The sequence below is a fragment of the Lagenorhynchus albirostris genome, chromosome 7, assembly GCF_949774975.1.
Source record: "Lagenorhynchus albirostris chromosome 7, mLagAlb1.1, whole genome shotgun sequence".
In the NCBI taxonomy this organism is placed as follows: Eukaryota; Metazoa; Chordata; class Mammalia; order Artiodactyla; family Delphinidae; genus Lagenorhynchus; species Lagenorhynchus albirostris.
This window is the reverse complement of record NC_083101.1, coordinates 90988245-91014095: the sequence shown is the minus strand read 5'-3', so window position 1 is coordinate 91014095 and position 25851 is coordinate 90988245. Positions and strand designations below refer to the sequence as shown.

The 25851-nt window shown below is 37.9% G+C and overlaps 1 protein-coding gene across 5 annotated transcripts in view; it reads left to right on the top strand.

Annotated features, from left to right (window-relative positions):
- Positions 1-12002, top strand: part of MFSD14B (major facilitator superfamily domain containing 14B) — an 81688-nt gene extending 69686 nt beyond the window's left edge. For all 5 annotated transcript variants that reach the window (XM_060155501.1, XM_060155500.1, XM_060155504.1 and 2 more), the window contains 6 exons: positions 1397-1510; positions 4436-4507; positions 5932-6044; positions 7539-7636; positions 9388-9530; positions 10247-12002. In XM_060155501.1, coding sequence (XP_060011484.1) covers positions 1397-1510; positions 4436-4507; positions 5932-6044; positions 7539-7636; positions 9388-9530; positions 10247-10498 — 792 coding nt within the window. In that variant the 3' untranslated portion in view covers positions 10499-12002. The remainder of the gene's footprint in view (positions 1-1396; positions 1511-4435; positions 4508-5931; positions 6045-7538; positions 7637-9387; positions 9531-10246) is intronic.
- Positions 12003-25851: the final 13849 nt, after the last annotated feature.

Below are 25851 nucleotides of genomic sequence, written 5' to 3'. Positions count from 1 at the left end.
AAATGTCCAGTTTATCCCTGATGAAGACTTGGGAAGGAAGGTTTTTTTCTTTTCGCATAGTTGTTTTCATCCTTCTTTTAACAAAATAAATGAAAGTGGCCATTTGAAGAGGTTGTTTCGATTCACTTAAATTCAAAAAGGTTAAATACATTTGGACCGACTAAAGTAGTTATTATCTAAGTTGTTAACATACACCCACGTTGAACAGAGGCTTTGAACTTGTCTTTTGCAGATTGAGTAGAGTCTTTGTTTTCTCTTTTGTCATGGGGGAATCCCATTAACAACTAGAAAAAGTACTGAGAAGAAGAATCTTCTCTCCCCACCTTCTCTGGTTTGAAATTGTTCTTGAAGAAAATATGTGCGGAAAAATATAACCAGAGATTTGATATTTGCATTTTTCCCTTAAGTTTACCTTTTAGGAAAAATACATATAAAAAAACTAACTCATGAGAAATTCTTTTCTAAAAAGCTCCCTCATTATATGACCTGGGGACCCTGCTCATTCTGTTCGTGCTGTAATGTCAGATATCAAGAAGTAGGTGTGGAGAAAAGGAAACCAGGAGTGGAGCCAGTCAGACCTCCCACCTTGTCAAGCTACACAGAGAAATTCCTCTGTGAAGTGGAACTATTGTGGCTTACTTTTCAGGGCTGTTACGAGGATTGCAGTGAATGTATATAAATTAACCAGTCTAGTGTCTGGTATATAGCAGGGTCCCAATAGACATTAGCTACTTTTGCTTTTAATTATGTGAAGGTTACAGTTATGATCACCTAGAATGCACTGCAGAATTCTACACTCTGTAGACAACTTTTGGTGCACCTTTTGGTCTACTCAAACATCCTGTGTAGAGAGGAGTATAGGATTTTGGACAAGGTTGTAACATTCAAAAAGTTGTTACTGGTCAGAGAATCTTGTCGTCACTGACCCCATGGCTGGAGCATACTTTTTTGTCTACCAATTTTAAAGGCAAATTTAATGCTAACATTTAAAAAAATAGAGTAAATTTATGTGTAATGAAAACACTGTACTGTTTATGGCTTTAAAGGAGTTGTATTATGAATGAAAGAGAGAGAGGAGATTTTCTTAAAAGGTTCTGGAGCAATGTTTTTTCAGGGTCTGTTCATAGGACGTTCAGGGTCTGTTTCAGGATGTGAACCAGTATTGTTAACAAAGAGAGAAAGCTGTAATATTTGAAACATACCTCTGAAATTAGGACTTGTAACCTCCTTAAAGAGATGGTGATAGATTTAATGTTAAGGCTCAATTCCTTTTATAATCCATTCATCTTTTGTTATCCACCTTAATAGATAAAAACAGTGCAGCCAATATCCCAGAATATCAGTGACATCAGTATCTATTTGCTTTTAATATGTTTCTGTTTCTGCTTATTCCTAGTCACTGAAGAAAGTTGGAAAAGATTCTACTGTCTTACTAATCTGCATCACCGTTTTTCTTTCATACCTTCCTGAGGCTGGACAGTATTCAAGTTTTTTCCTCTATCTCAGGCAGGTGAGTAGTGAGTGCCTAGTAGCTTTTGAACATGAGGAAAACCAGAGATTGGGATCGGGCTAGAGGTGTTTTGTGGGAAAACACTGTAGAGAAAAAAAATGTGTTAACTTGCTTCTAGTTATAAATGTAGGTGCTGACATATAATTAGTAGTCAGGAGACCTTTAGTGCAATAATTTTAAAAACACAATAAAATGTTTACTGTGGAAAAAATTTCTTTGAGAGTTATACAGAAAGAGAATTAGTAGAAACAGAATTTATTAAATCTTTAATAATACCCATTAAATTTCACAGAGAGGTAAAGTTTATTTCAGAAGTGCCCTGACCCCTGGGTCTGATCACAGCCAGCTTGCTTAGCCATCTGTAGTAGGCCATAGCTCAACACCACTGTAGACTTCAAGGTGGCTCACAAACAATAACCAAAATAATCTTTTCTCCCTTCTGATTTTTCTCTTTAAAAATTTACACTTTGGGCTTCCCTGGTGGCGCAGTGGTTGAGAGTCCGCCTGCCGATGCAGGGTACGCGGGTTCGTGCCCCGGTCTGGGAAGATCCCACATGCCGCGGAGCGGCTGGGCCCGTGAGCCATGGCCGCTGAGCCTGCGTGTTCGGAGCCTGTGCTCCACAACGGGACAGGCCACAACAGTGAGAGGCCCGCGTACCGCACACACAAAAATTACACTTTGTCCTCCCCAAAAGGCAATTGACTTACAGCAATTAAAAAAAAAGTTCCCTTTTCCAACTGTTGTTTTAGGTCTCTGGGATTGCTAAGACCTGAGTTGCCTTCCATTGCAATCCTGTCTTGGTCTTTTACTGATTTCACTAGAAGTCCTCCTGCTAATGGTTTACTTCACTTTGTCAGAGCAAGCCTCCTCCTAAGATAAATTCCTCTATTTTTAGAGATATTTTTAAATAAAATTTGTTAAATTCTCCGTTCTCATAGTTTTCCTGAGAGTATGAGACTATAATATTTTATATGGTGGCACGTTTAAGTAAAACTTTTTTCAAGCAGTTTTATTTTTGCTTTTGCTCATTATGGTGGGTGGATGCTGGAGATTCGGACGGAAGAGTGGTGAGATAGTGTGGTTAATGTAGAAAATTATATATGCATATATTAAATTACATTAAATTTGCATTTAATATAGAAAATAATGTAGGAAAAATGGGAAAGTCCAAGGAAGAAAGTGAAAAAACATGTCTCCTTTTCAAAGTGTTCAACATAGAGTTCCCAGCAAATCTATTTCTAGGTATATAGCCAAGAGAATTGAAAACACATACCTATACAAAAACTCTTACACAAATTATTATTCATAGTAGCCAAAAAGTAGAAACAACCCATATGCCTATTAACTGATGAAATGGATCAACAAATGTGAAATATCTATACAATGGAATGTTATTATTTGGCAGTAAAAAGCAATGAAGCACTGATACACGCTACAACATGGGTGAACTTTGAAAACATTATAAGTGAAAGAAGCCAGACCATATATAGTATGATTCCATTTGTATGAAATGCTCAGAATAAATAAATCCATAGAGATAGAAAGTAGATTACTGGCTAGGTGGTAGAGTAGGCTGGGGGAATGGGAATCCTAATGGGGTACGATGTTTCTTTGAGGAGTGATGAGAGCTTTTAAAATTGATCATGGTGATAATTTCCCAACTCTGTGAATATAAAACTAAAACCATTGAATTGTACACTTGTAATGGGTGAATTGTATGGTATTTTAATTCTGTCTCAATAAAGCTGTTTTAAAAAGTATATTTACGGGGGGTGTGGGGAGGGATGGACTGGGAGTTTGGGGTTAGTAGATGCAAACTATTACATATAGAATGGATGGAGAACAGGGTCCTACTGTATAGCACAAAGAACTATATATTCAGTGTCCTGGGATAAACCGTAATGGAAAAGAATATAAAAGAGAATATATATTATGCATAACTGAGTCACTTTGCTGTACAGCAGAAACTGATGCATTTTAAATCAACAATACTTCAATTAAAAATATATATATATTTACAAATTAGACTGAGAAATAGATTCCAATTTTTAAAAATTGCATTTGATTAGAGAGTAATAGGATATTATTAATGTCAGCAGCACTGGTTTGGGAACCAGAGGTTCTAACTCTAACTCTTTTTATTAGCTAGTTGTGTAACTTGAAGCAACACGGTCATTTATGAAATGTGAAGATTGTATACAATAATTTTTAAAGCTTTTTTTGGAATTTTATAAAGTTTCAATAGATAGGGCAAATAAAAACTTGATATTTAAAACTTAAAAGTTTTAGTAGGCATTTCGGAGCTGCTGTTAAGATTAAGAGGCTTAGAAATCATTACCAGCTAACTTTGGCTGCCTATTAGAATTAGAATCACCATGGAAGCTTTTTAAAACATACCTGTGTCTGGGCCCAGAGAGTCTAATTTAATTGGTCTCAAGTGGATTCCAGCATCTCATTTCTCCTCTCTCCCTTATTCTCTTCTCCCCTTCTCTGTTGCCCACATGATTTTAATGTGCAGCCAAAGTTGAGAGCCACTGACTTTGCCAGTGAGCATACTCTGTGTTGGCAGCATCAAAAATCGAATCATTTTCTTCATGTTCTCTCCAACGCTTGATAATGTTATGTTTGTCTCTTGGTGGGTTGCAGATGGGGATGGATATGAAAAAAATAGGTAGGCCTACAATAGAAAATATTATCTTAATATTTAATATTTGTTAAATTAAGTTGTGCCACTTATAATGATTTCTTATGACAGATTTAGATATAAATTATTGGTTAAATAGGTTCAACTTTGAGCACTGCCTAATTTGCCATTGTCAAGGTTTTATGAACTTTCCTCAACTATTTTATTTTATGGCTTTAATGGAACATAACATTCCTTATTTTTATAATATCTGTATTACAAAGTGTTTTCATTTCCACAGGTCATAGGTTTTGGATCTGTTAAAATTGCAGCATTCATAGCTATGGTAGGAATTCTTTCTATTGTGGCTCAGGTGAGTGTTATTTTACCCATCCTTTTTTTTTTTTTTAGTGTTTTTAATCTGAAGTAACTGTAGATTCATAGGAAGCTGCAAAGAAATATTCATGGAGATCTCCTGCATCACTACCTCAGTTCCCCTCCTCCTCTGCCATGGTAACATCTTGTGTCCTGTGGTACAATATCAAACCCAGTAAACTGACAATGGATACAGACCATAGAGTTATTCCATTTTTAATAGAATCTTAAGGTTATGATTTAGGAGGAATTTAACACAACTTTTCAATACTTTGTAGAGCATGTGTTGTTACCTCTAATGGATCAATTCAGCAAATAAAAATTTGCTTTTACAACCACCAGCCACAATCTAACTCCAGTATTGCAAAATTAACCAGAAAAATGTTTCAATGTTATTTTAATATTGAAAAGTAATGAAGGTGAAAAGCAGAAATGAAATTTTGTAACTATTACAATCCTTGCTATCCCCAGGACTGAAGAAATGGTGGTAAGTCAGTATGTTAGGATATATGTAATGAGTAAAGAGTATTTATTAAACATTTCCCCATCTATTATAGGACCACAAAAGGCAGGGCATATGTGCTTTAAATTAATTCATTGATATGCTTAGGTGCATTCACTATATCATATGGGACTATTATGAGGCTATTTTCCTGGAACCGCTATATGCTGCTTTAAAGCATGGTAGGCCAGGTGGAGCATTCTTCTGTGATAACTCTTTCAAAGAGAAATGAGAAGCCTGCAAAACTGCTTTGCCCAAATATTAGAATTGACAAGGCTTATAGGAATGCATCAAACCAAGGGCCTTTTATTTTTTTTAACTGTATCAGCAAATGTAAATTATGTTAAACTTTCAAGTTGCTTATGGTTTTGGCTTGTTTTTTATATTAACTCTGGTTAGTCAGTTAGCCCAGATTCACCTTTTATCCTATGCCTTTTCAGGCTATATCACCTAAGTTTTTAGTAGAGTATATATTTGTTAAAATCACATTTGTATCAGTCCAACTTTGTGAAACTGTTAACCCCCACCAAAATCCCACATACTCTGTAAATGTTCATCAGGGGTTTGCTATTCACTGGTAGTTAAATTATTGGCATTTCTCCAAAGAGACAGAGGCATTTTCTTCTCAATCACAGTAACTGTTGAACAGCTGTGATGACCTTTTGGGAAGTGATAAGCACCAGATAAACAGGTTTCTGGGGAGGAGGCCGAAGGCCCTGAGCCCAGGTTAGTCTGGGAAGGCCCCGAAGTTTCACCCCTTTTGAGCTACATCAGTACTGCATGGCCTCCAAGGTCTTAGGTCAGGTGGTCTGCTATTTTGAGATTCTTGGTCACCATTAATGGACTTCCCCACAGAACTTGCATCAGATCTTGTGCTTGTATTCATATGATTACTCAGGATTATCCCCTTTGCTTTGCAGACGGTCTTTCTTACCATCTTGATGAGGTCATTGGGGAATAAGAACACCGTTCTCCTTGGTTTGGGTTTTCAGATGTTCCAGTTAGCCTGGTACGGTTTTGGATCTCAGGCATGGTAAGCCTCTCCCATAGATTCTTATGAACTAATAGACAGATGTATCTTTTAGAGGAGCTCGAATTAGTTGAGTGTGATGTGAAGGAAGCAGGAGTTATTTTACTGGCATAGTGTATTCAACATTTCAAAAACTGTTTAGACTTAATTTGGGAAAGGGTAGAGCTGGTAATTTAGGATTATTTGGATAGATTGCCTTCACCTCAGCAGGCTTTCAGTGAGTTGTTACTTCCTCCGACCCTCCAAAAAAAAGTTTTATGCCTAATTTTTAAACACATTTGTCAGTTTTTGGAGACAACACATTATAGGCAAAAACAAAACAAGAAGACAAGGAAAAATGACTGATTATGGTGGGATTTATTACTATCATTAGCTGAGTGACTTTGGACAGTGACATAACCTTTATAATACAAAGCATATGAGTTAGATGAACACTGAGATCTCCTCCAGAATCTTGTATATCCTGATCAGTTATTACTCCTAATGTATTAGATTCCCATTAAGAGGAAGGAAGGTCAAATTAAGCCCTGTGGAATAAGAAGAAATAAAAAGAATTTTGAGTGCTATTTTGTTGTGTGGCAAGTTTCCCTATGTGCCTGGCTACCAAATACTAGAGTCCATATCTCCGTTTTAGATATTTGAATTGGTCCCCATTTTGCAGTCATAAATGGATGACACAATTTAGAAGAACTCGAAATGCTTTAGGTGGTCAGTGGTTGATTCTTTTTGTTCTTGGAAATCTTAATTTCATCCCATGAACTTTGGTTCAGTAGCTGATTCAGTCAAACTCATGCTACCTTAGAAAGATTCTGTCAACCTAAAGGGTTTTTCCTTTTAAGTAAGGACGTGCATGTCATCCCCAAGAGAGTCTGGCCAAGCAGGTTTTAAGCCCAGTTGGGGCCTCACTTTGCTCACACTCAACGCCTAATACTGACACACATGTAGGTCCCTTTCATTGAGAAAAAAACAAAGGTCTAAAGGAAGCACACTTGGAAGTCTGCAGGATGTCATCCTGAACTTCAGGTCTCTGAAGTGTTATGTGCCACCAACTTTTTCTGTAGGTGACACACAACACTTTATTGAGGGGTAGAAAACTGAGCAGCTCAAAGACAGTATGGAGGTGAGCCTTTGAGAAGTACAAAGAAAAAAGTGGAAAATTGGTAGTGAAAATGTGGTATTTATAGGAACAAGAAATCCTTCTGCATTTCATTGAGCTTGCATCTAAATACGGTAATAGGGAAACTAGGAAGAAGAACAGATTCGACAGAGGTAAAATAAAGAAATGAAACTTTCCCAGCCCGTGAAGTGATCAGTATAAACAGATGCATAACCTTCTAGGTTAAAAAAAAGAATCCATTTTTAAAGAGGAAAAAAATAAATGCAACTTAACACAAGAAAACAGAAAGCATTTAGTGCTTTTGCCATTGATTGTACTCTGAACAGCAAGCTCATTGGGGCTGGCCTGCTCCCTGACCGCAGCCTGTCCTGTCATTGCAGGATGATGTGGGCAGCAGGGACCGTGGCCGCCATGTCCAGCATCACATTTCCAGCAGTCAGTGCCCTCGTCTCTCGGAATGCAGAGTCAGATCAGCAAGGTGAGGTCACTGTTTTCCTCCTTCAACGGAGACGTACCTGCCATAAGCATGAGCAACTCTGAATCTCTCTTCACATCAACAAAGCAAGAGGTTACAGCCATGTGGTCCCTGCTCAACAATCATACCTATTTACTTTGGCAAATAGGAAAATTCTGTTTTCCTTCCTACTTTGATCTTTGATCATATTTTTGAAATCTGGACTCAGCAGGTCAGAATACTAAGATAGTTATCCATTTTCTCTTTTCAGTTTTGACTCCTCTTTTATTTGTCACTGTTAGAATTTACTAGACTTTAATCATATTTTAACAGACTAGTTGGTAAAACAATGAGTTCTTTATTTAATCACTGAAATTTCTTTAATTTGGAATCACTCAAAGTCCATTACTCAATTTAGGAAATGATTCTTTGAGTGGACAAAGAAAAATAAATCTGAGTAGTTCTTGATAATTGGATGCAGAGTGAGAGACAAAATTAAGATGACTGTGTAGAGTAGCACTCTGTCTAGACTCTTCATCCTTCTTGTGCCTCTGGCTTCCCTATCAAGCAGTTCCTACTGCCAAAATTAGTCCTTTTCTTTCACCATCACTTAATGGCTTACCTGACTGTAGTCAGGAAGTAGTGAATTTTAGAAGAAAAAAATTTTAATGCCTTAGAGATATTTCTAAAGTTTCAATTAAAAACTAGATTGGAAAAGCTAGTTTATTCATTGGAACTATTTTTCCGCATCAGAAATTAGCCATCTTATTCATATCTACTTTTTTTTAATTTTTTTTTTTTTTAACAGTAGGTCCTTGTTGGTTATCTATTTTAAACATAGCAGTATCATTTGAAGACCACAAATTCTGTGTGTTACCCTGGTTATGTTAACTTAGCTGACTGCATCCTTGGGGAGGTGTTGTGCTTAAAGTAAAGGCATGAGCTATCTGTGAAGGATGGGCATTGCCTTGGCATCTAAGAGACACTATCCTATCTCTCAGGGCATGAATTTTCTTTGGCTTTTTTTATGCTTACATGTATTAATACAGATGTTTCTAAATGTCAGCATATAAACTTATTAGAACACACTGTATTAGGGTGAATTACATTTGACCATTTTTGATTTACAGAAATATTCATCTCATGATTCAAGCTAATTTTTGACCTGCCACATTAGATACCAGAGATATCTAGAAATTAGCACTTGGATTTTTCAGTAGAGGTGTACAGGGAGATGGACCTGCAATATGGAGGTCACTGTGAGGAACAGAATCTGTCTGAAGGTGCTGGGAACACACAGCATCAGGACCTCTGTGGACTCACACATGGGCAGGGATACAAGAGGCAAAGGGCAGATTTTTATTGTAAAAGTGCCATTAAGTGAGTAGAAAAGGAAAATCTCAATCCACAGAAAAGTGTAAATTGCCTATAAATGGAGAATATTAAAACTTTTTTATTATTCCCTGATTATAGGAAGATCTGCTGTTAGGGAATTCAGCCTCAAAAGGATTTTAGAAACATCACTGTCATTTCATACCCTATAGATCTTAGGACATTGAGTGAGGACAACATTAAAAGGACATAGAAAACCAAGGAAACATTTGTGCAATGAATGAAAATATGATGGGTAAAGTCCCTAAAATATCCTTTCCACAGCCCAGACTACTCAGTCCAGCAGAAGCAGTATTTCATATTAGTAAGAAAGTACTGTTAAGTCTCCAGTCTTGAGATGCTTATCTGAGAAGACTGGCTCCCTTCTCTTTTTTCTGACTTAGGAGTTGCCCAAGGTATCATAACTGGAATAAGAGGACTGTGTAATGGCCTGGGGCCAGCCCTGTATGGCTTCATATTCTACATGTTCCACGTGGAACTGACTGAGTTGGAACTGGAATTGAATTCTAACAATGCTGCCCTGCAGGTAATTTGGTAATAAGTCTAGGTTTACAATAGCAGTTGTGTGTGATTATAGCAAAATCTTCTGACCTTAAATTTGGAAAGTGTTCTTATTTTTATAATACTATTGTATTTGACAGTAGTAAGTGCTATGTTCATTGCTTCCTGGGACTAGGGAGGGATCATTTCAGTGATTTAATATCTTATATAAAAGATTTGTCTTAACTTTGTTCAGATTCTGTTTTCACCTATATAATTACTCTGATCAGAATGCTGTCCTCTGGTGAAGCTCAGGCCAAATAAAAGATGAAATGACCTAAAATTCCAGCTAGAATTTGAGCTAGAGTGCTTTTTCTACTATTTATTTGCTATTACTTCCCTCCTTCCAAGCTATATTTAATATAGATTTCTATACAAAATTGGAATTACTGTTCATGTACATAGTTAATGATCTCAGGTCACAGGGCAGGATTAGAGATAAATAACTGTTGTTTACATGTTTGGTTAAGCTGTTGGAAAGTTTGGTTAAGCTGTTGGAAAGTGGTGCACAAAGCAGTGATTAGTTGCCCTCCATCATATTCCAGACACCAGGCTCTGTTAGAATTTGCTATGACACTTAATGAACATTTGCTTATGAGAAAATAACTCACTTCTCAGTGGTGTGCTTTTTTGGGGTCGTCCAGGACTAATTTTGATTGGAAAGACTAACCAGATTCTTCATTTGTTTCCCACACCCATCAGGGAGCTGTCATCCCAGGCCCACCGTTTTTATTTGGGGCATGTATAGTTCTTATGTCTTTTCTGGTTGCCTTATTCATCCCTGAATACAGTAAAGGCAGTGGAATTAAAAAACATAACAACAGCATCAGCGGCAGCCTGACCAACACAATAGAACGAGGCAGTGATGAAGACATTGAGCCACTACTGCAGGACAGCAGCATCTGGGAGCTCTCTTCCTTCGAGGAGCCTGGGAATCAGTGCACTGAACTATAAACTGCAGAAACTAGAATTCTGTAGACTCCATCTCTGAGAGCCATGGAGGAGCCACACCACACTGGAGACTTCATGGTGCTGGAGGGGAGATACTAGTGGCATGCTTCAGGGCTGAGTTTGAGAAGTAACCACCTCCATCCCTCGTCTCCCGCCCCTTCCTCCTCCTGTTCCTTTTCTACCATTCTCTTTCTTTCTGTTTATATGTTAGAACAAGTTAAGGTTTGAAATACTTTTCTGCAAATAATATGCAACTCTCAAAGTTATCTGGAGTCCACACTTCGAAACTCAGAAAAAGTCATCTCTGGTAGAAAGGATGACTTTCCTTTAATAACTCCAGAGTAAGAGTGACCATGTCCTTTTCAGTAGAAGGTGCAGGATTATAGTACAACTGCCTTCTCTGGCAAAATTTGAGATAAAGAATCCCATATTTTCTTCCCTCCTGTTTCTCTGAACTGTGCCCGTTTAGCCCATAGGTGTTTATGAGTGGCTGCTCAGTATCGGGGATCTATTGCCTTTGTTCAAAGGTCAAGCAAATAACTAGTCTTACTCTCCTTTCCTTATCTCTACTTCCTATTCTTGGCTAGAATGAAATTCAGCATATACACATCTGGACAGTAATAATATTGATTAGTGATAACCTTTACCAGATGAAGGAAATTTTTTAAATAAATTTAAATCATGAAGAACTAGCAATTCAGATCCCTGGGCCTAATGTTTTGGTTAGATCCAAGGTGATTTTACAGAAGAAAAACATACATCAGCCATTCTGGCAACATAGAAATTGGAGGGTGCGTGTAAGAAAGTTTTCAACAATGTAAACATTCCTAGGTGAGAATGAGAGTTAGTAACTGGATACCAGTGGAGTTTATATCCAAGTTTAGACTCATGTAATGCATTCTTACTATATTTGCTCCCACCTACATCTCCTGTGTCTTACTTTTCAGTGTTTTTCATTCATCACACCCCTGCCTTAACTGCTCTATGTAGGCATTTGTTTTCAGTCAGTCTTTATTTTCATCTATGTATCTGCCACTTGAATCTCATGGGAATATGCACAGTAAATTCCTTTCTAAAATATGATGGTTTAAGAAGCTCAGTTTCAAAATAAGTGTCTTGCTAATTTTTCGAGATGTTTTATGGACAAAGAAAACTTTAGATTATATGTGTTTTCCTGCACCAGTAGGTGGACCATTAACTAGGGCCCATCTTTAACACAGCACTCCTTTGAAAGTTTTATAGGTATGAAATATATGTAGATATTCATAAGGAGTTTTAATTTTTTTTGATGGGGTGCTATGTAAATCTTGTATTTATAAATGTAATGAAGGTATTGACAGAAAAAAATATATACAACTTTTATAAAGGATTGTGTACTGACTGAATACATTTAAAAGAAAATATATTTTGAAACCTGTTCTGCTGCGAACAAAGATAACATATCTTTTTACTATGCTGTTGGTTTTTAAGTTAAGCTTCCTAATGCATAATAAATTTGCAATGGATACTTTTATGTCTTTTGTGTTTCTTTACAGCGAACAGTACCATTGATCTTTGCGTTCTCCTTTGGGTGACTTTCAACTGAAATAAGTTTTTAGTCCTTAAGCTAATGAAGAAGATGTGTGTATTTTCAAAATAAGTTTCATTTCAAAATCTCCCTTCAAAAAGTTGTGATCTTCAAAAAGAGATCACAACTTTTTTTTTTTTTTAAAACAGGGATACAAACATACTTGTACACCCATATTTATTAGCAGCATCATTCACAGCAACCAAAAGGTGGAAGCAACCCAAGTGTCCATTGTTGGATGAATGGATAAAGAAAATATGGTATATATTATACATAAACGGAATATTATTTGGCCTTTAAAAGGAACGAAATTCTGACATACACTACAATGTGGATGAACCTTGAAGATATTATGCTAAGTGAAATAAGGCAGTCACAAGATGACAAATACTATATGGTTCAATTTATATGAAATATCTAGTCAAATTCATACAGAAAGTAGAATAGTGGTTGCAGGACTAAGGGGAAAGGGAAGTGGGAAGTTATTATTTAATGGGTAGAGTTTCAGTTTTGCAGGTAAAGTTCTGGAGATGGATGGTGAGGATGGTTGCACAACAATGTAAATGTACTTAATGCCACTGAACTACTTAAAAATGGTTTAAATGATCCATTTTATGTTAGGTATATTTTGCCACAATTTTTAAAAGATGCTCTCATGGAGTCTTTGTTCTTTACCACTGCTTATCAAAATTGTAGTTTCGTTTCTTTTTTTTAATTGTAGTTTCTTTACCCAGTGTAACAAATGTCATTTTTTAAAATTAGGTAGATTTTTTAAATTGAGATAAAATTAACCATTTTAACCATTCCAAAGTGTACAATTCAGTGGTTTTTAGTTTATTCACAAGGTTGTACAGCTATTAGCACTATCTAATTCCAGAACATTTCCAAAAGAGAAATTTCCATCATCCCAAAAGAGAAACCCCATACCCATTAGCAATCACTACCAATTCCCCCTATCCCCATCCCCTGGAAACCAGTAATATACTTTATGTCTATAGATTTGCCTATTTTGGACATTTCATATAAATGGAATCATACAGTATGTGACCTTTTGTGTCTGGCTTCTTTCACATAGCATGTTTTCAAGGTTCATCTATGTTGTAGCATGTGTCAATTTTTATTCCTTTTTAAGGCTGAATATTCCATTGTGTGGCATATACCACATTTTCTTTATTTAGTTAATTGATAATGTATCAATCAAATGTCAGTTGGCATTTGGATTGTTTTCACTTTTAGGTTATTATGAATAATGCTGCTATAAACATTCTTGTCTAAGTTTTTGTGTGAACATGTCCTCCTAGGTGTATGTCAGGGAGTAGAGTTGCTAGGTCATGTAGTAACTATGATTAGCCATCTGAGCAACTGACATAGAGCTGCACATTTTACATTCCCATCAGTAATGTAAGAGGGCTTCAATTTCTCTGTATCCTTGCCAACATTTATTATTTTCTGTTTTGTTGTTGTTTATAGACATCCTAGTGAGTTTAGAGTGGTATCTCACTGTGGTTTTGATTTGCATTTCCCTTATGATGATGATGTTGAGCATCTTTTTGTGCTTATTTGCCATTTATATCTTTTCTTTGGAGAAATGTCTATTCAAGTCCTTTGCCTATTTTTGAATCAAGATGTTTGTTCTCGTTGAGTTGTAAGAGTTCTTTATATATTCTGGACACCAGACTCTTACCAGATGTATGATTTGCAAATATTTTCTCCCATTCTGTGGGTTGGCTTTTCTGTTTCTTTATGGTGTCCTTTGATGCACAAAAGTTTGTGTTAATTAGGTCCGATTTATCAGCTTTTTTTCTTTTTGGTGTTTTGTATGGTGTCATATCTAAGAATCTGTTATCAAATCCAAAGTAATGAATTTATCCATTTGTTTTCTTTTTTCACACATCTTAAAAGTTACCATTTTAACCACTTTAAAAGTACAATTCAGTGTTTTTTAGTATAGTCATAATATTGTTTAGCCATCTGTACTATCTAACTCCAAAATCTTTTTGTGTGCTTGCTGGCCATTTGAATATTCTCTTTGCAGAAATGTGTATTCAAATCCTTTGCCCATTTTTAAAATGGATTATCTTTTGTTGTTGGCTTGTAAGTGATCTTTATATATTCTGGATGTAGACTCTTATCAGATATACTGTTTATAAATACTTTCTCTCATTCTGTGGTTTTTCTTTTTACTTTCTTGATAGTGTCCTCTCATGCACAGATTTTGATAAAGTCCAGTTTATTTATTTTTTTCTTTTGTCAGTTTTGCTTTTGGTGGCATATTTGAGAAACCATTGACTAATCCAAGGTCATGAAGGTTTACAACTATTTTTCCCTTCTAAGTGTTATATAGTTGTATCTCTTACATTTAGGTCTTTAATCCATTTGGGTAAATTTTTTGTATATGGTGTGAGATAGAAGTCCTAATTTATCCTTTTTCATGTAGTTATCCAGTGCCCTGTACCATTTGTGGTTGTCTTTTTTTAAAAAAAAATCTTTATTGGAGTATAATTACTTTATAATGGTGTGTTAGTTTCTGCTTTATAACAAAGTGAATCAGCTATACATGTACATATATCCCCATATCTCCTCCCTCTTGCGTCTCCCTCCCTCCCACCCTCCTTATCCCACCCTCCCTATCCCACCCCTCTAGGTGGACACAAAGCACTGAGCTGATCTCCCTGTGCTATGTAGCTGCTTCCCACTAGCTATTTTACATTTGGTAGTATATATAAGTCCATGCCACTCTCTCACTTCGTCCCAACTTACCCTTACCCCTCCCTGTGTCCTCAAGTCCATTCTCTACGTCTGCGTCTTTATTCCTGTCCTGCCCCTAGGTTCTTAAGAACTTTTTTTTTTTTTAGATTCCATATATATCTGTTAGCATACGGTATTTGTTTTTCTCTTTCTGACTTACTTCACTCTGTATGACAGACTAGGTCCATCCACCTCACTCAATTTCGTTTCTTTTTATAGCCGAGTAATATTCCATTGTATATATGTGCCACATCGTCTGTCGATGGAAACTTAGGTCACTGCCATGACCTGGCTATTGTAAATAGTGCTACAATGAATATTGGGGTGCATATGTCTTTTTGAATTATGGTTTTCTCTGGGTTTATGCCCAGTAGTGGGATTGCTGGCTCATATAGTAATTCTATTTTTTGTTTTTCAAGGAACCTCCATACTGTTCTCCATAGTGGCTGTATCAAATTACATTCCCACCAACAGTGCAAGAGGGTTCCCTTTTCTCCACACCCTCTCCAGCATTCGTTGTTTGTAGATTTTCTGATGATGCCCATTCTAACTAAGTGTGAGGAGGTGATACCTCATTGTAGTTTTGATTTGCATTTCTCTAATGATTAAGGATATTGAGCAGCTTTTCATGTGCTTCTTGGCCATCTGTATGTCTTCTTCAGAGAAATGTCTATTTAGGTCTGCCCATTTTTGGATTGTGTTGTTTGTTTTTTTGATATTGAGCTGTATGAGCTGCTTGAAAATTTTGGAGATTAATCCTTTGTCAGTTGATTCGTTAGTAAATATTTTCTCCCAGTCTGAGGATTGTCTTTTCGTCTTGTTTGTAGTTTGCTTTGCAAAAGATTTCAAGTTTCATTAGGTCCCATTTGTTTATTTTTTATTTTATTTCCATTACTCTAGAAAGTGGATCAAACAAGATCTTGCTGTGATGTATGTCAGAATGTTCTTCTTATGTTTTCCTCTAAGAGGTTTATAGTGTCTGGTCTTACACTTACGTCTCTAATCCATTTTGAGTTTATTTTTGTATATGGTGTTAGGGAGTGTTCTAATTTCATTCTTTTACATATACCTGGCCAGTTTTCCCAGCACCACTTATTGAAGAGACTTTATTTTCTCCACTGTATATCCTTGCCTCCTTTGTCATAGATTAGTTGAACAGAGGTGCGTGGGTTTATCTCTGGGCTTTCTATCCTGTTCCACTGATCTATATTTCTGTTTTTGTGCCAGTACCACATTGTCTTGACTACTGTAGCTGTGTAGTATAGTCTGAACTCAGGGAGTCTGATTCCTCCAGTTCCATTTTTTTTCCTCATTACTGCTTTGACTATTCGGGGTCTTTTGTGTTTCCATACAAATTGTGAATTTTTTTCTTCTAGTTCTATGAAAAATACCATTGGTAGTTTGATAGGGATTGCATTCAATCTGTGGATTGCTTTGGGTAGTAGAGTCACTTTCACAATGTTGATTCTTCCGATCCAAGAAACGTGGTATATCTCTCCATCTATTTGTATCATCTTTAATTTCTTTCATCAGTGTCATATAGTTTTCTGCATACAGGTCTTTTGTCTCTTTAGGTAGGTTTATTCCTAGGTATTTTATTCTTTTTGTTGCATTGGTAAATGGGAGTGTTTCCTTAATTTCTCTTTCAGATTTTCCATCATTAGTGTGTAGGAATGCAGGAGATTTCTGTGCATTAATTTTGTATCCTGCTACTTTACCAAATTCATTGATTACCTCTAGTAGATTTCTGGTAGCATCTTTAGGACTCTCTATGTATGGTATCATGTCATCTGCAAACAACCACAACTTTACTTCTCCTTTTCTGATTTGTATTCCTTTTATTTCTTTTTCTTCTCTGATTGCTGTGGCTAAAACTTCCAAAACTATTTTGAATTAGAGTGGTGAGAGTGGACAACCTTGTCTTGTTCCTGATCTTAGAGGAAATGGTTTCAATATCACACCATTGAGAACGATGTTGGCTGTTGGTTTGTAATGTATGGCCTTTATTATGTTGAGGTAAGTTCCCTCTATGCCTACTTTCTGGAGGGTTTTTATCATAAATAGGTGTTGAATTTTGTTGAAAGTTTTTTCTGCATCTATTGAGATGATCGTATGGTTTTTCTGTCTCAATTTGTTAAAATGGTTTATCACATTGATTAATTTGCGTATATTGAAGAATCCTTGCATTCTTAGGATAAACCCCACTGAATCATGGTGTATGGTCCTTTAAATGTGCTGCTAGATTCTGTTTGCTAGTATTTTGTTGAGGAATTTTGCATCTGTGTTCATCAGTGATACTGGCCTGTAGTTTTCTTTCTTTGTGACATCTTTGTCTGGTTTTGGTATCAGGGTGATGGTGGCCTTGTCGAATGAGTTTGGGAGTGTTCCTCCCACTGCTATATTTTGGATGAATTTGAGAAGGATAGGTGTTAGCTCTTCTCTAAATGTTTGATAGAATTTGCCTGTGAAGCCATCTGGTCCTGGGCTTTTGTTTGTTGGAAGATTTTTAATTACAGTTTCAATTTCACTGCTTATGATTCGTCTGTTTATATTTTCTATTTCTTCCTGGTTCAGTCTCGGGAAGTTGTGCTTTTCTAAGAATTTGTCCATTTCTTCCCATGTTGTGGGAAGTTCCCCTCTATTCCTAGTTTGTTGAGTGTTGTTTTTGTTGTTTGTTTTATAATAAAACGATGTTGGATTCTGTCACATGCTTTTTCTGCATTGAGATGATTGTGGGGGTGGTTTCCCTCATTCTATTTTGTAGTGTATTGCATTGGTTGATTTTCACATGTTGATCTACCCTTGCATTACTGGGATAATTCCCACTTGGTCATGTTACACAAACCCTTTAATATGTTGCTGGATTCAATGAAATTTTTTTCTTTTTAAGGATTTTTGCATCTATATTCATAAGAAATATAGGTCTTGTGACGTCTCTGGCTGGCTTTGGTAATGGTGGCCTCATATAAATGAGTTGGGAAATGTTCCCTTTTCTTCTATTTTTTGGAAGAGTTTAAGAAGGATTAGTGTTGATAACTACTTTAAACATTTGTTAGAATGCTACAGTATTAGGGTATCACACACCAGTTATTTAAACAGAGAGTTTAATATAACGAATAGTTAACTATACTGTTAACTAGGCAACCAAAAGAGTGAAATGAGAACTCTGAGGCAGTGGGAAGTGATTCCCAAATTTCAGCATGCATCAGGGTCAGCTGGAGTGCTAAACAGATTCCTGCTCACACCATCTGAGCCACTGACTCAGTAGGTTGGGTGGTGCATGGGAATCTGCATTTCTAACCAGTTCCCAGGAGATGCTGATGTTGCTGATCCTGGCACCACAGTTTGAGAACTGCTGTTTCAAGTATCATGAGGGTAACAACTGTAGTTTCCCCAGGCTGAGGGAACAAAGAGTACAAGTTTGAATTATTAAAACATAGAATCTTAGGGAAGGGTCCCTGTGTGGTTTGATCTCAGATTTCTGAACAGGGATTGCCAAATGGTCAATGGTGGTGTTTCTAGGCCTGGAGGTAAGGTCTGTGGGGGTGGTGTATGGAGCTGGCACAGTGTACCTGGGGTTCTGCTTGTGTTGGGAAAACTGCAAACTGGTTTAGCTGCTGCTATGGGAAGGAACCACCACTGTCAGGGTAAAGAAATTGTTGGAATGTGGGTGTGAGAAATGAGAACATAAGAAGGAGTAGTCAGTCACTCACTCTTCCTCTTCAGTTTGCAGTTTCCTTCTAGCATCCTTTATTGGCAGAGCTAACAGCCAGCTGGCAAAAGCAGAATGGGTATGCCAGCTAAAGGACAAGTTGGAACTGAGAGACAATAATTGAACCACTGGCACCATCAACATACCTGCTACACCTGTGTGAGCTCCTATGTGGCCACCAACCAACTCCATTTTTCTATTTAATGGCGTGTAACTATCTTATTTGCAATTGATGCACCCACCCTCTCCACAAAATCAGAGACACAAAGTCTTAGCAGTCAGTTATCTGTCACTGGACTATGTAGATTACTCCCCCCAAATCAATCATAGTACCATTTGAAAATTCTCTTACGAAAAGGTATAATTAACCTCCAATAAAACTTGTATAAAATAAGGAGGAAAGAAAAGAAAATGCTTACTCTCTATATATAAACACATACCAGCAAAAGGAAGGAGATGATATATTTAGCTGCTCTGTCCTCTTTTCTGTGACTGGTCACATGGCCTTAGCTAGTATTTATAACTTCTGCTTTTACCCATTCCATATTTCTTTGGCCTTCACTAGCACTTCATCTCGTTGGGGTTTTCTACCTGACCGGTGACCAAGATCTTCATCGCGGAAGGATTTGCACCCTCAGCAGTCGTGCCATTTTTCTTGGTAGCTGTAATTTTCTACTAACCTTTCTACTAAGCATGGAGTACTGTGAGACACCTCAGAGAATCCCCTGGGTTCCAGACATAGCTCTCCTTTCCCCATTGTCAGTACAACCCATTTGTCTCCTGCCTCAGTGACATGAGGAAGCCAAGTGGCAGTCTCATCTTCCAGTGCAATAGAGGGGAGAGGGGGAAGATGGCGGAAGGGTAAGACGCGGAGATCACCTTCCTCCCCACAGATACATCAGAAATACATCTACACGTGGAACAACTCCTACAGAACACGTACTGAACGCTGGCAGAAGACCTCAGACCTCCCCAAAGGCAAGAAACTCCCCATGTACCTGGGTAGGGCAAAAGAAAAAAGAATAAACAGATAAAAGAATAGCGACGGGACCTGCACCAGTGGGAGGGAGCCGTGAAGGAGGAAATGTTTCCACACACTAGGAAGCCCCTTCAAGCGTGTAGACTGCAGGTGGCGGAGAGGGGGGGAGCTTCAGAGCCGCAGAGGAGAGCGCAGCAACAGGGGTGCAAAGGGCAAAATGGAGAGATTTCCGCACAGAGGATCGGTGCCGACCAGCACTCACCAGCCCGAAAGGCTTCTCTGCTCATCCCCCGGGGCAGGCAGGACTGGGAGCTGAGGCTCAGGCGTAGGTCCGAGGGCAGGGAGAGGAATGGCGGCATGAACAGAGCCTGAAGGGGTTAGTGCACCACGGCTAGCCGGGAGGGAGTCCGGGAAAAAGTCTGGACCTGCCGAAGAGGCAAGAGACTTTTACTTCCCTCTTTGTTTCCTGGTGTGCAAGGAGAGGGGATTAAGAGCGCTGCTTAAAGGAGCTCCAGAGACCCGTGCGAACCGCGGCTAACAGCACGGACCCCAGAGACGGGCATGAGACGCTAAGGCTGCTGTGCCACTTGCAGCACAAGTCACTCTCCACACCTCCCTTCCAGGGATCCTGTGCAGCCCACCACTGCTAGGGTCCCGGGATCCAGGAACAACTTCCCTGGGAGAACGCACGGCGCACCTCAGGCTGGTGCAACGTCATGCTGGCCTCTGCCACGGCAGGCTCGCCCCGCACTCTGTACCCCTCCCTCCCCCAAGCCTGAGTGAGCCAGAGCCCCCTAATCAGTGGCTCCTTTAACCCCGTCCTGTCTGAGCGAAGAACAGACGCCCTCTGGTGACCTACATGCAGAGGCAGGGCCAAATCCAAAGCTGAGTCCCAGGAGCTGTGCGAACAAAGAAAGAAAGGGAAATCTCTCCCAGCAGCCTCAGGAGCAGCAGATTAAATCTCCACAATCAACTTGATGTACCCTGCATCTGTGGAATACCTGAATAGACAACAAATCATCCCAAATTGAGGAGGTGGACTTTGAGAGCAAGATTTATGATTTTTTTCCCCTTTTCCTCTTTTTGTGAGTATGTGTATGCTTCTGTGTGAGATTTTGTCTGTATAGCTTTGCTTTCACCATTTGTCCTAGGGTTCTATCCGTCCATTGTTTTTGTTTTTATTACTTAAAATTTTTTTCTTAATAATTATTTTTCCATATTAATAACTTTATTTTACCTTACTTTATTTTATTCTCTTTCTTTCTTCCTTTCTAATTTCTCTCCCTTTTATTCTGAGTCGTGTGGATGAAAGGCTCTTGGTGCTGCAGGCAGGAGTTAGTGCTGTGCCTCTGAGGTGTGAGAGCCAACTTCAGGACACTGGTCCACAAGAGACCTCCCAGCTCCACGTAATATCAGATGGCAAAAATCTCCCAGAGCTCTCCATCTCAACACCAACACACCCAGCTTCACTCAACGACCAGCAAGCTATAGTGCTGGACACCCTACGCCAAACAACTAGGAAGACAGGAACAAAACCCCACCCATTAGCAGAGAGGCTGTCTAAAATCATAATAAGTCCACAGACACCCCAAAACACACCACCAGACGTGGACCTGCCCACCAGAAAGACAAGATCCAGCCTCATCCACCAGAACACAGGCACTAGTCCCCTCCAACAGGAAGCCTACACAACACACTAAACCAACTTTAGCCACTGGGGACAGACACCAAAAACAATTGGAACTACAAACCTGCAGCGTGCAAAAAGGAGACTCCAAACACAGTAAGATAAGCAAAATGAGAAGACAGAAAAACACACAGCAGATGAAGGAGCAAGATAAAGACGCACCAGACTTAAAAAATGAAGAGGAAATAGGCAGTCTACCTGAAAAAGAATTCAGAATAATGATAGTAAAGATGATCCAAAATCTTGGAAATAGAATAGAGAAAATGCAAGAAACATTTAACAAGGACCTAGAAGAACTAAAGAGGAAACAAGCAACGATGAACAACACAATAAATGAAATTTAAAATACTCTAGATGGGATCAATAGCAGAATAACTGAGGCAGAAGAATGGATAAGTGACCTGGAAGATAAAATAGTGGAAGTAACTACTGCAGAGCAGAATAAAGAAAAAAGAATGAAAAGAACTGAGGACAGTCTCAGAGACCTCTGGGACAACATTAAATGCACCAACATTCGAATTATAGGGGTTCCAGAAGAAGAAGAGAAAAAGAAAGGGACTAGAAAATATTTGAAGAGATTATAGTTGAAAACTTCCCTAATATGGGAAAGGAAATAGTTAATGAAGTTCAGGAAGCACAGAGAGTCCCATACAGGATAAGTACAAGGAGAAATACGCCAAGACACATATTAAACAAACTATCAAAAATTAAATACAAAGAAAACATATTAAAAGCAGCAAGGGAAAAATAACAAACAACAGACAAGGGAATCCCCATCAGGTTAACAGCTGATCTTTCAGCAGACACTCTGCAAGCCAGAAGGGACTGTCAGGACATATTTAAAGTGATGAAGGAGAAAAACCTACAACCAAGATTACTCTACCCAGCAAGGATATCATTCAGATTTGATGGAGAAATTAAAACCTTTACAGACAAGCAAAAGCTGAGAGAGTTCAGCACCACCAAACCAGCTTTACAACAAATGCTAAAGGAACTTCTCTATGCAAGAAACACAAGAGAAGGAAAAGACCTACAATAACAAACCCAAAACAATTAAGAAAATGGGAATAGGAACATACATATCGATAATTACCTTAAAAGTAAATGGATTAAATGCTCCCACCAAAAGACAGAGTGGCTGAATGGATACAAAAACAAGACCCATATATATGCTGTCTACAAGAGACCCACTTCAGAACTAGAGACAGATACAGACTGAAAGTGAGGGGATGGAAAAAATATTCCATGCAAATGGAAACCAAAAGAAACCTGGCGTTGCAATTCTCAGGTCAGACAAAATAGACTTTAAAATAAAGACTATTACAAAAGACAAAGAAGGACACTACATAATGATCAAGGGATTGATCAAAGAAGAAGCTATAACAATTGTAAATATTTATGCACCCAACACAGGAGCACCTCAATATATAAGGCAAATACTAACAGCCATAAAAGGGGAAATCAACAGTAACACATTCATAGTAGGGGACTTTAACACCCCACTTTCACCAGTGCAATGGAATCATAGTTGTGTCACCTTGTGGCAGCATTATCCACTTATCTCCCCCTGGCAGCTCTCAGAGTTGCAAAGATGGGTTAATGTTGGTACGTGTGATGGTAAGAGGAGCCAACCCACTTCCTCCCTTGAGTCCTACCTAAATCCTTATATTCTGGCTCTGAGAGACAATACCCTATATTGTTTCTCATACAAAACTATGGAGTTTGGATTTTATTCTTTTTATGCTTTTTTTTTCTTTCTCAGTTCTTTAAGGCAGAGGGAGTGAGCCTCTTGACTAGATCTCCTTGTCTCTTTCTGGCTTGCTTGTGTTTGAAAGCTTCTTTTTCCTCCTTTCTTTTTATTTTTAATTTTTATGTGTTTGCCTGATCTTCCTTGATGTTGGGCCCAGAAATCTATCTCACAATTCCTCCGATTAGCAGTGCAGCTCCACTGCTGTGGCCTGAGCTATGACCTTCTCTGCAATGACTCTCACATGGCCTCATGTGCCAGCTGGGAATCATTGCACATTTAGGTCTTTGGAATACTGAAATACATGGATATCTAATACTGATTGTTACCATTTTAGTTCCAATAACTTGATTTTATATTTTGGTCATTTGGGGTAAGAAGAATAAAAAGGCTTACATTAAAGGAACATAACTTGAAAAAAATGTTATGAAAAACCCCATGATATTTGGGGGACCGGGATGAGTGATGTGAAGGTTATTAGACCCTTCGTACTTAAGTATGAATTGTTTCTTTTCAACTCTGCATGAGATTAACTTCACTAAATTGAGTCATTTAGAATGCTCAAGAATGTGAATGTGTAAAGATAAACGTATTACAAAATATTAACATGCATTAGATGTATTAAAGTACTTTGGTATATTAGCTATTTTGGTTTTGTTTATGGGTTATACATTTAAAGTTGCTTTAACAGTCATGACCATTTTCTTTTTTGAAGCTATTACTTGTCTTAGAAAGAGCATAATGATCATTAGAGTCATTGTGTTCTAAAGTACACTGACCACTAGATGACAGAAGCTAGACAGTGATTTTCAAGGTTAGGCCCAATGCAGAGCATTGCTAGGTTCTGTTAGAACCTTTACTAAAATAAATAAATAAATAAATAAATAAATAAATGGAATTTTGTGAAAATGGACATTTTTAAATATCTGCATACCAAAATTCTTGAGCAGTAATATCAAGACACTACAAAGTTGTACTTCTAAATTTTCATTGTTCTTACCTGTGTTTGGCATCAGTCATGATTTCATATTAAATGTATATAGTACATAAAAAGAGTATTAAAAGGAAGAGTGGTAATAACATATAAAGTATGCTCATCTATTTTTTTTTCTGACCATAGTGATTCTAGAAGAAAGCATTGTCTCTTCTGTCATGTAAGAGTACTTGAATCTTCCATTTTCTCATCTGGCTTTTCTACCAGTGTGGCAAGCTGTGAAAAGTCTACTTAGGGGAGTTCTAAGTCTGGCCAATTGCTGGTTTCAAAACTGTGAGTTTAGGATATCAGCAAAGATAATTACATACCAAAATTTCTTGTGGATTTTCTGTTGTATGCCTATTGCTTTGTAATTATATAAGAATAAAAAAACCTTTTGTCTAAATAGATTTAGAATCTACTTTCCTGCAGTTAAGAAAAGAAATATTCTTTCCCTCAGAGTTTTCAAGTGACCAAAATTCAGCTAATTTATTATAATTTTTTTAAAAATTAGTTTCAATTAGGTTCTCAGATGCCATTTCCTTGAATACTGAATGAATGAATATACTTCATCTTTCAGTTGGATGTGGGTCCAGTGTTCTCAATGAGTGTTATGACCCTTATTCTTGGTGTAGCACTGAGAAGCTCTCATAATTTTGTGGCGGAAAGTGAACAACAACAGCTATTCAAGGAAAAATTAGATTATTCCCATACTAAAGCAGGGGACTAGGGAGAAACTGACTTCAACCCATTGCATTGCCTAGGAAGTATGGGGACCCCAGGGGGGAAATATATATATATATATATATATATATAATCTTTGGAGGAGAAAAAAGTCAATTCCCCAATCCCAGAAAGACAAACACTTTCATAATCATTCCACGGAGGCCAAGAGGTTGCAAAACCAACTGAATAGCCCTGCAAACATAAATCTCCACCAGACTCCTTAACTCTTTTTTTTTTTTTTTTTTTTTTTTTTGCGTTACGCGGGACTGTCACTGTTGTGGCCCCTCCCGTTGCGGAGCACAGGCTCCGTACACGCAGGCTCAGCTGCCATGGCTCACGGGACTAGCTGCTCCGCGGCATGTGGGATCTTTCCGGACCGGGGCATGAACCCATGTCTCCTGCATCGGCAGGCGGACTCTCAACCACTGCGCCACCAGGGAAGCCCCAGACTACTTAACTCTCATCAAAGTAAGTGGGCTCCCAAGAAACTACCCAGAATGCTAGAGTGATTCAATCCTTCCCAGGGAACTCATTCAGTTGTTTACTCATTTGACACTGTTATTGAGGGTTCAGTATGTATTACACATTGCTGTAAGGAATAGGGACACAGGATGACTAGGACAGGGACCCTAATAGGAAACAACAACAACAAAACCTCCAGATGTTCTGTCTCTGTGCATCACTCCTGACTGTTCCAATATCTTCTGAAATACCTGTCATTGAACTGACCCAAGCTTAGTTTAATTTTGATGGGTATAGTGAGTGATGATGATGATTACAAAAGTTCCCATTTGGCATTTTGTACATTTAGTCATTATTTCACTTAATCTTCACAGAAGTTCTGTGAAAGTGTTGGAGCAAACAAAGCTGAAATATATTTGTTCTAACACGCTCCTGAACAGCCAGTGGATTAAAGAAGAAATCAAAAGAGAAATCAAAAAACATCTTGAGATAAATAAAATGGAAACACTACCAAAACTTATGGGTTACAGCAAAAGCGCTTCTAGAGGAAAGTTTATAGCTATAAACATACACATCGAGGGGAGAAAAAAATCTCAAGAAAACAACAAAACATCTCAAAGAACTGGAAAAAAAATAAGAAATTAAGCTCAAGGTTAGCAGAAGAGAGGAAATAATAAAGATTAGAGTATAAGTAAATGAAATAGAGAACAGAAAAACAATAGAAAATATTAACCATAGTTTTTTCTTTGAAAAGA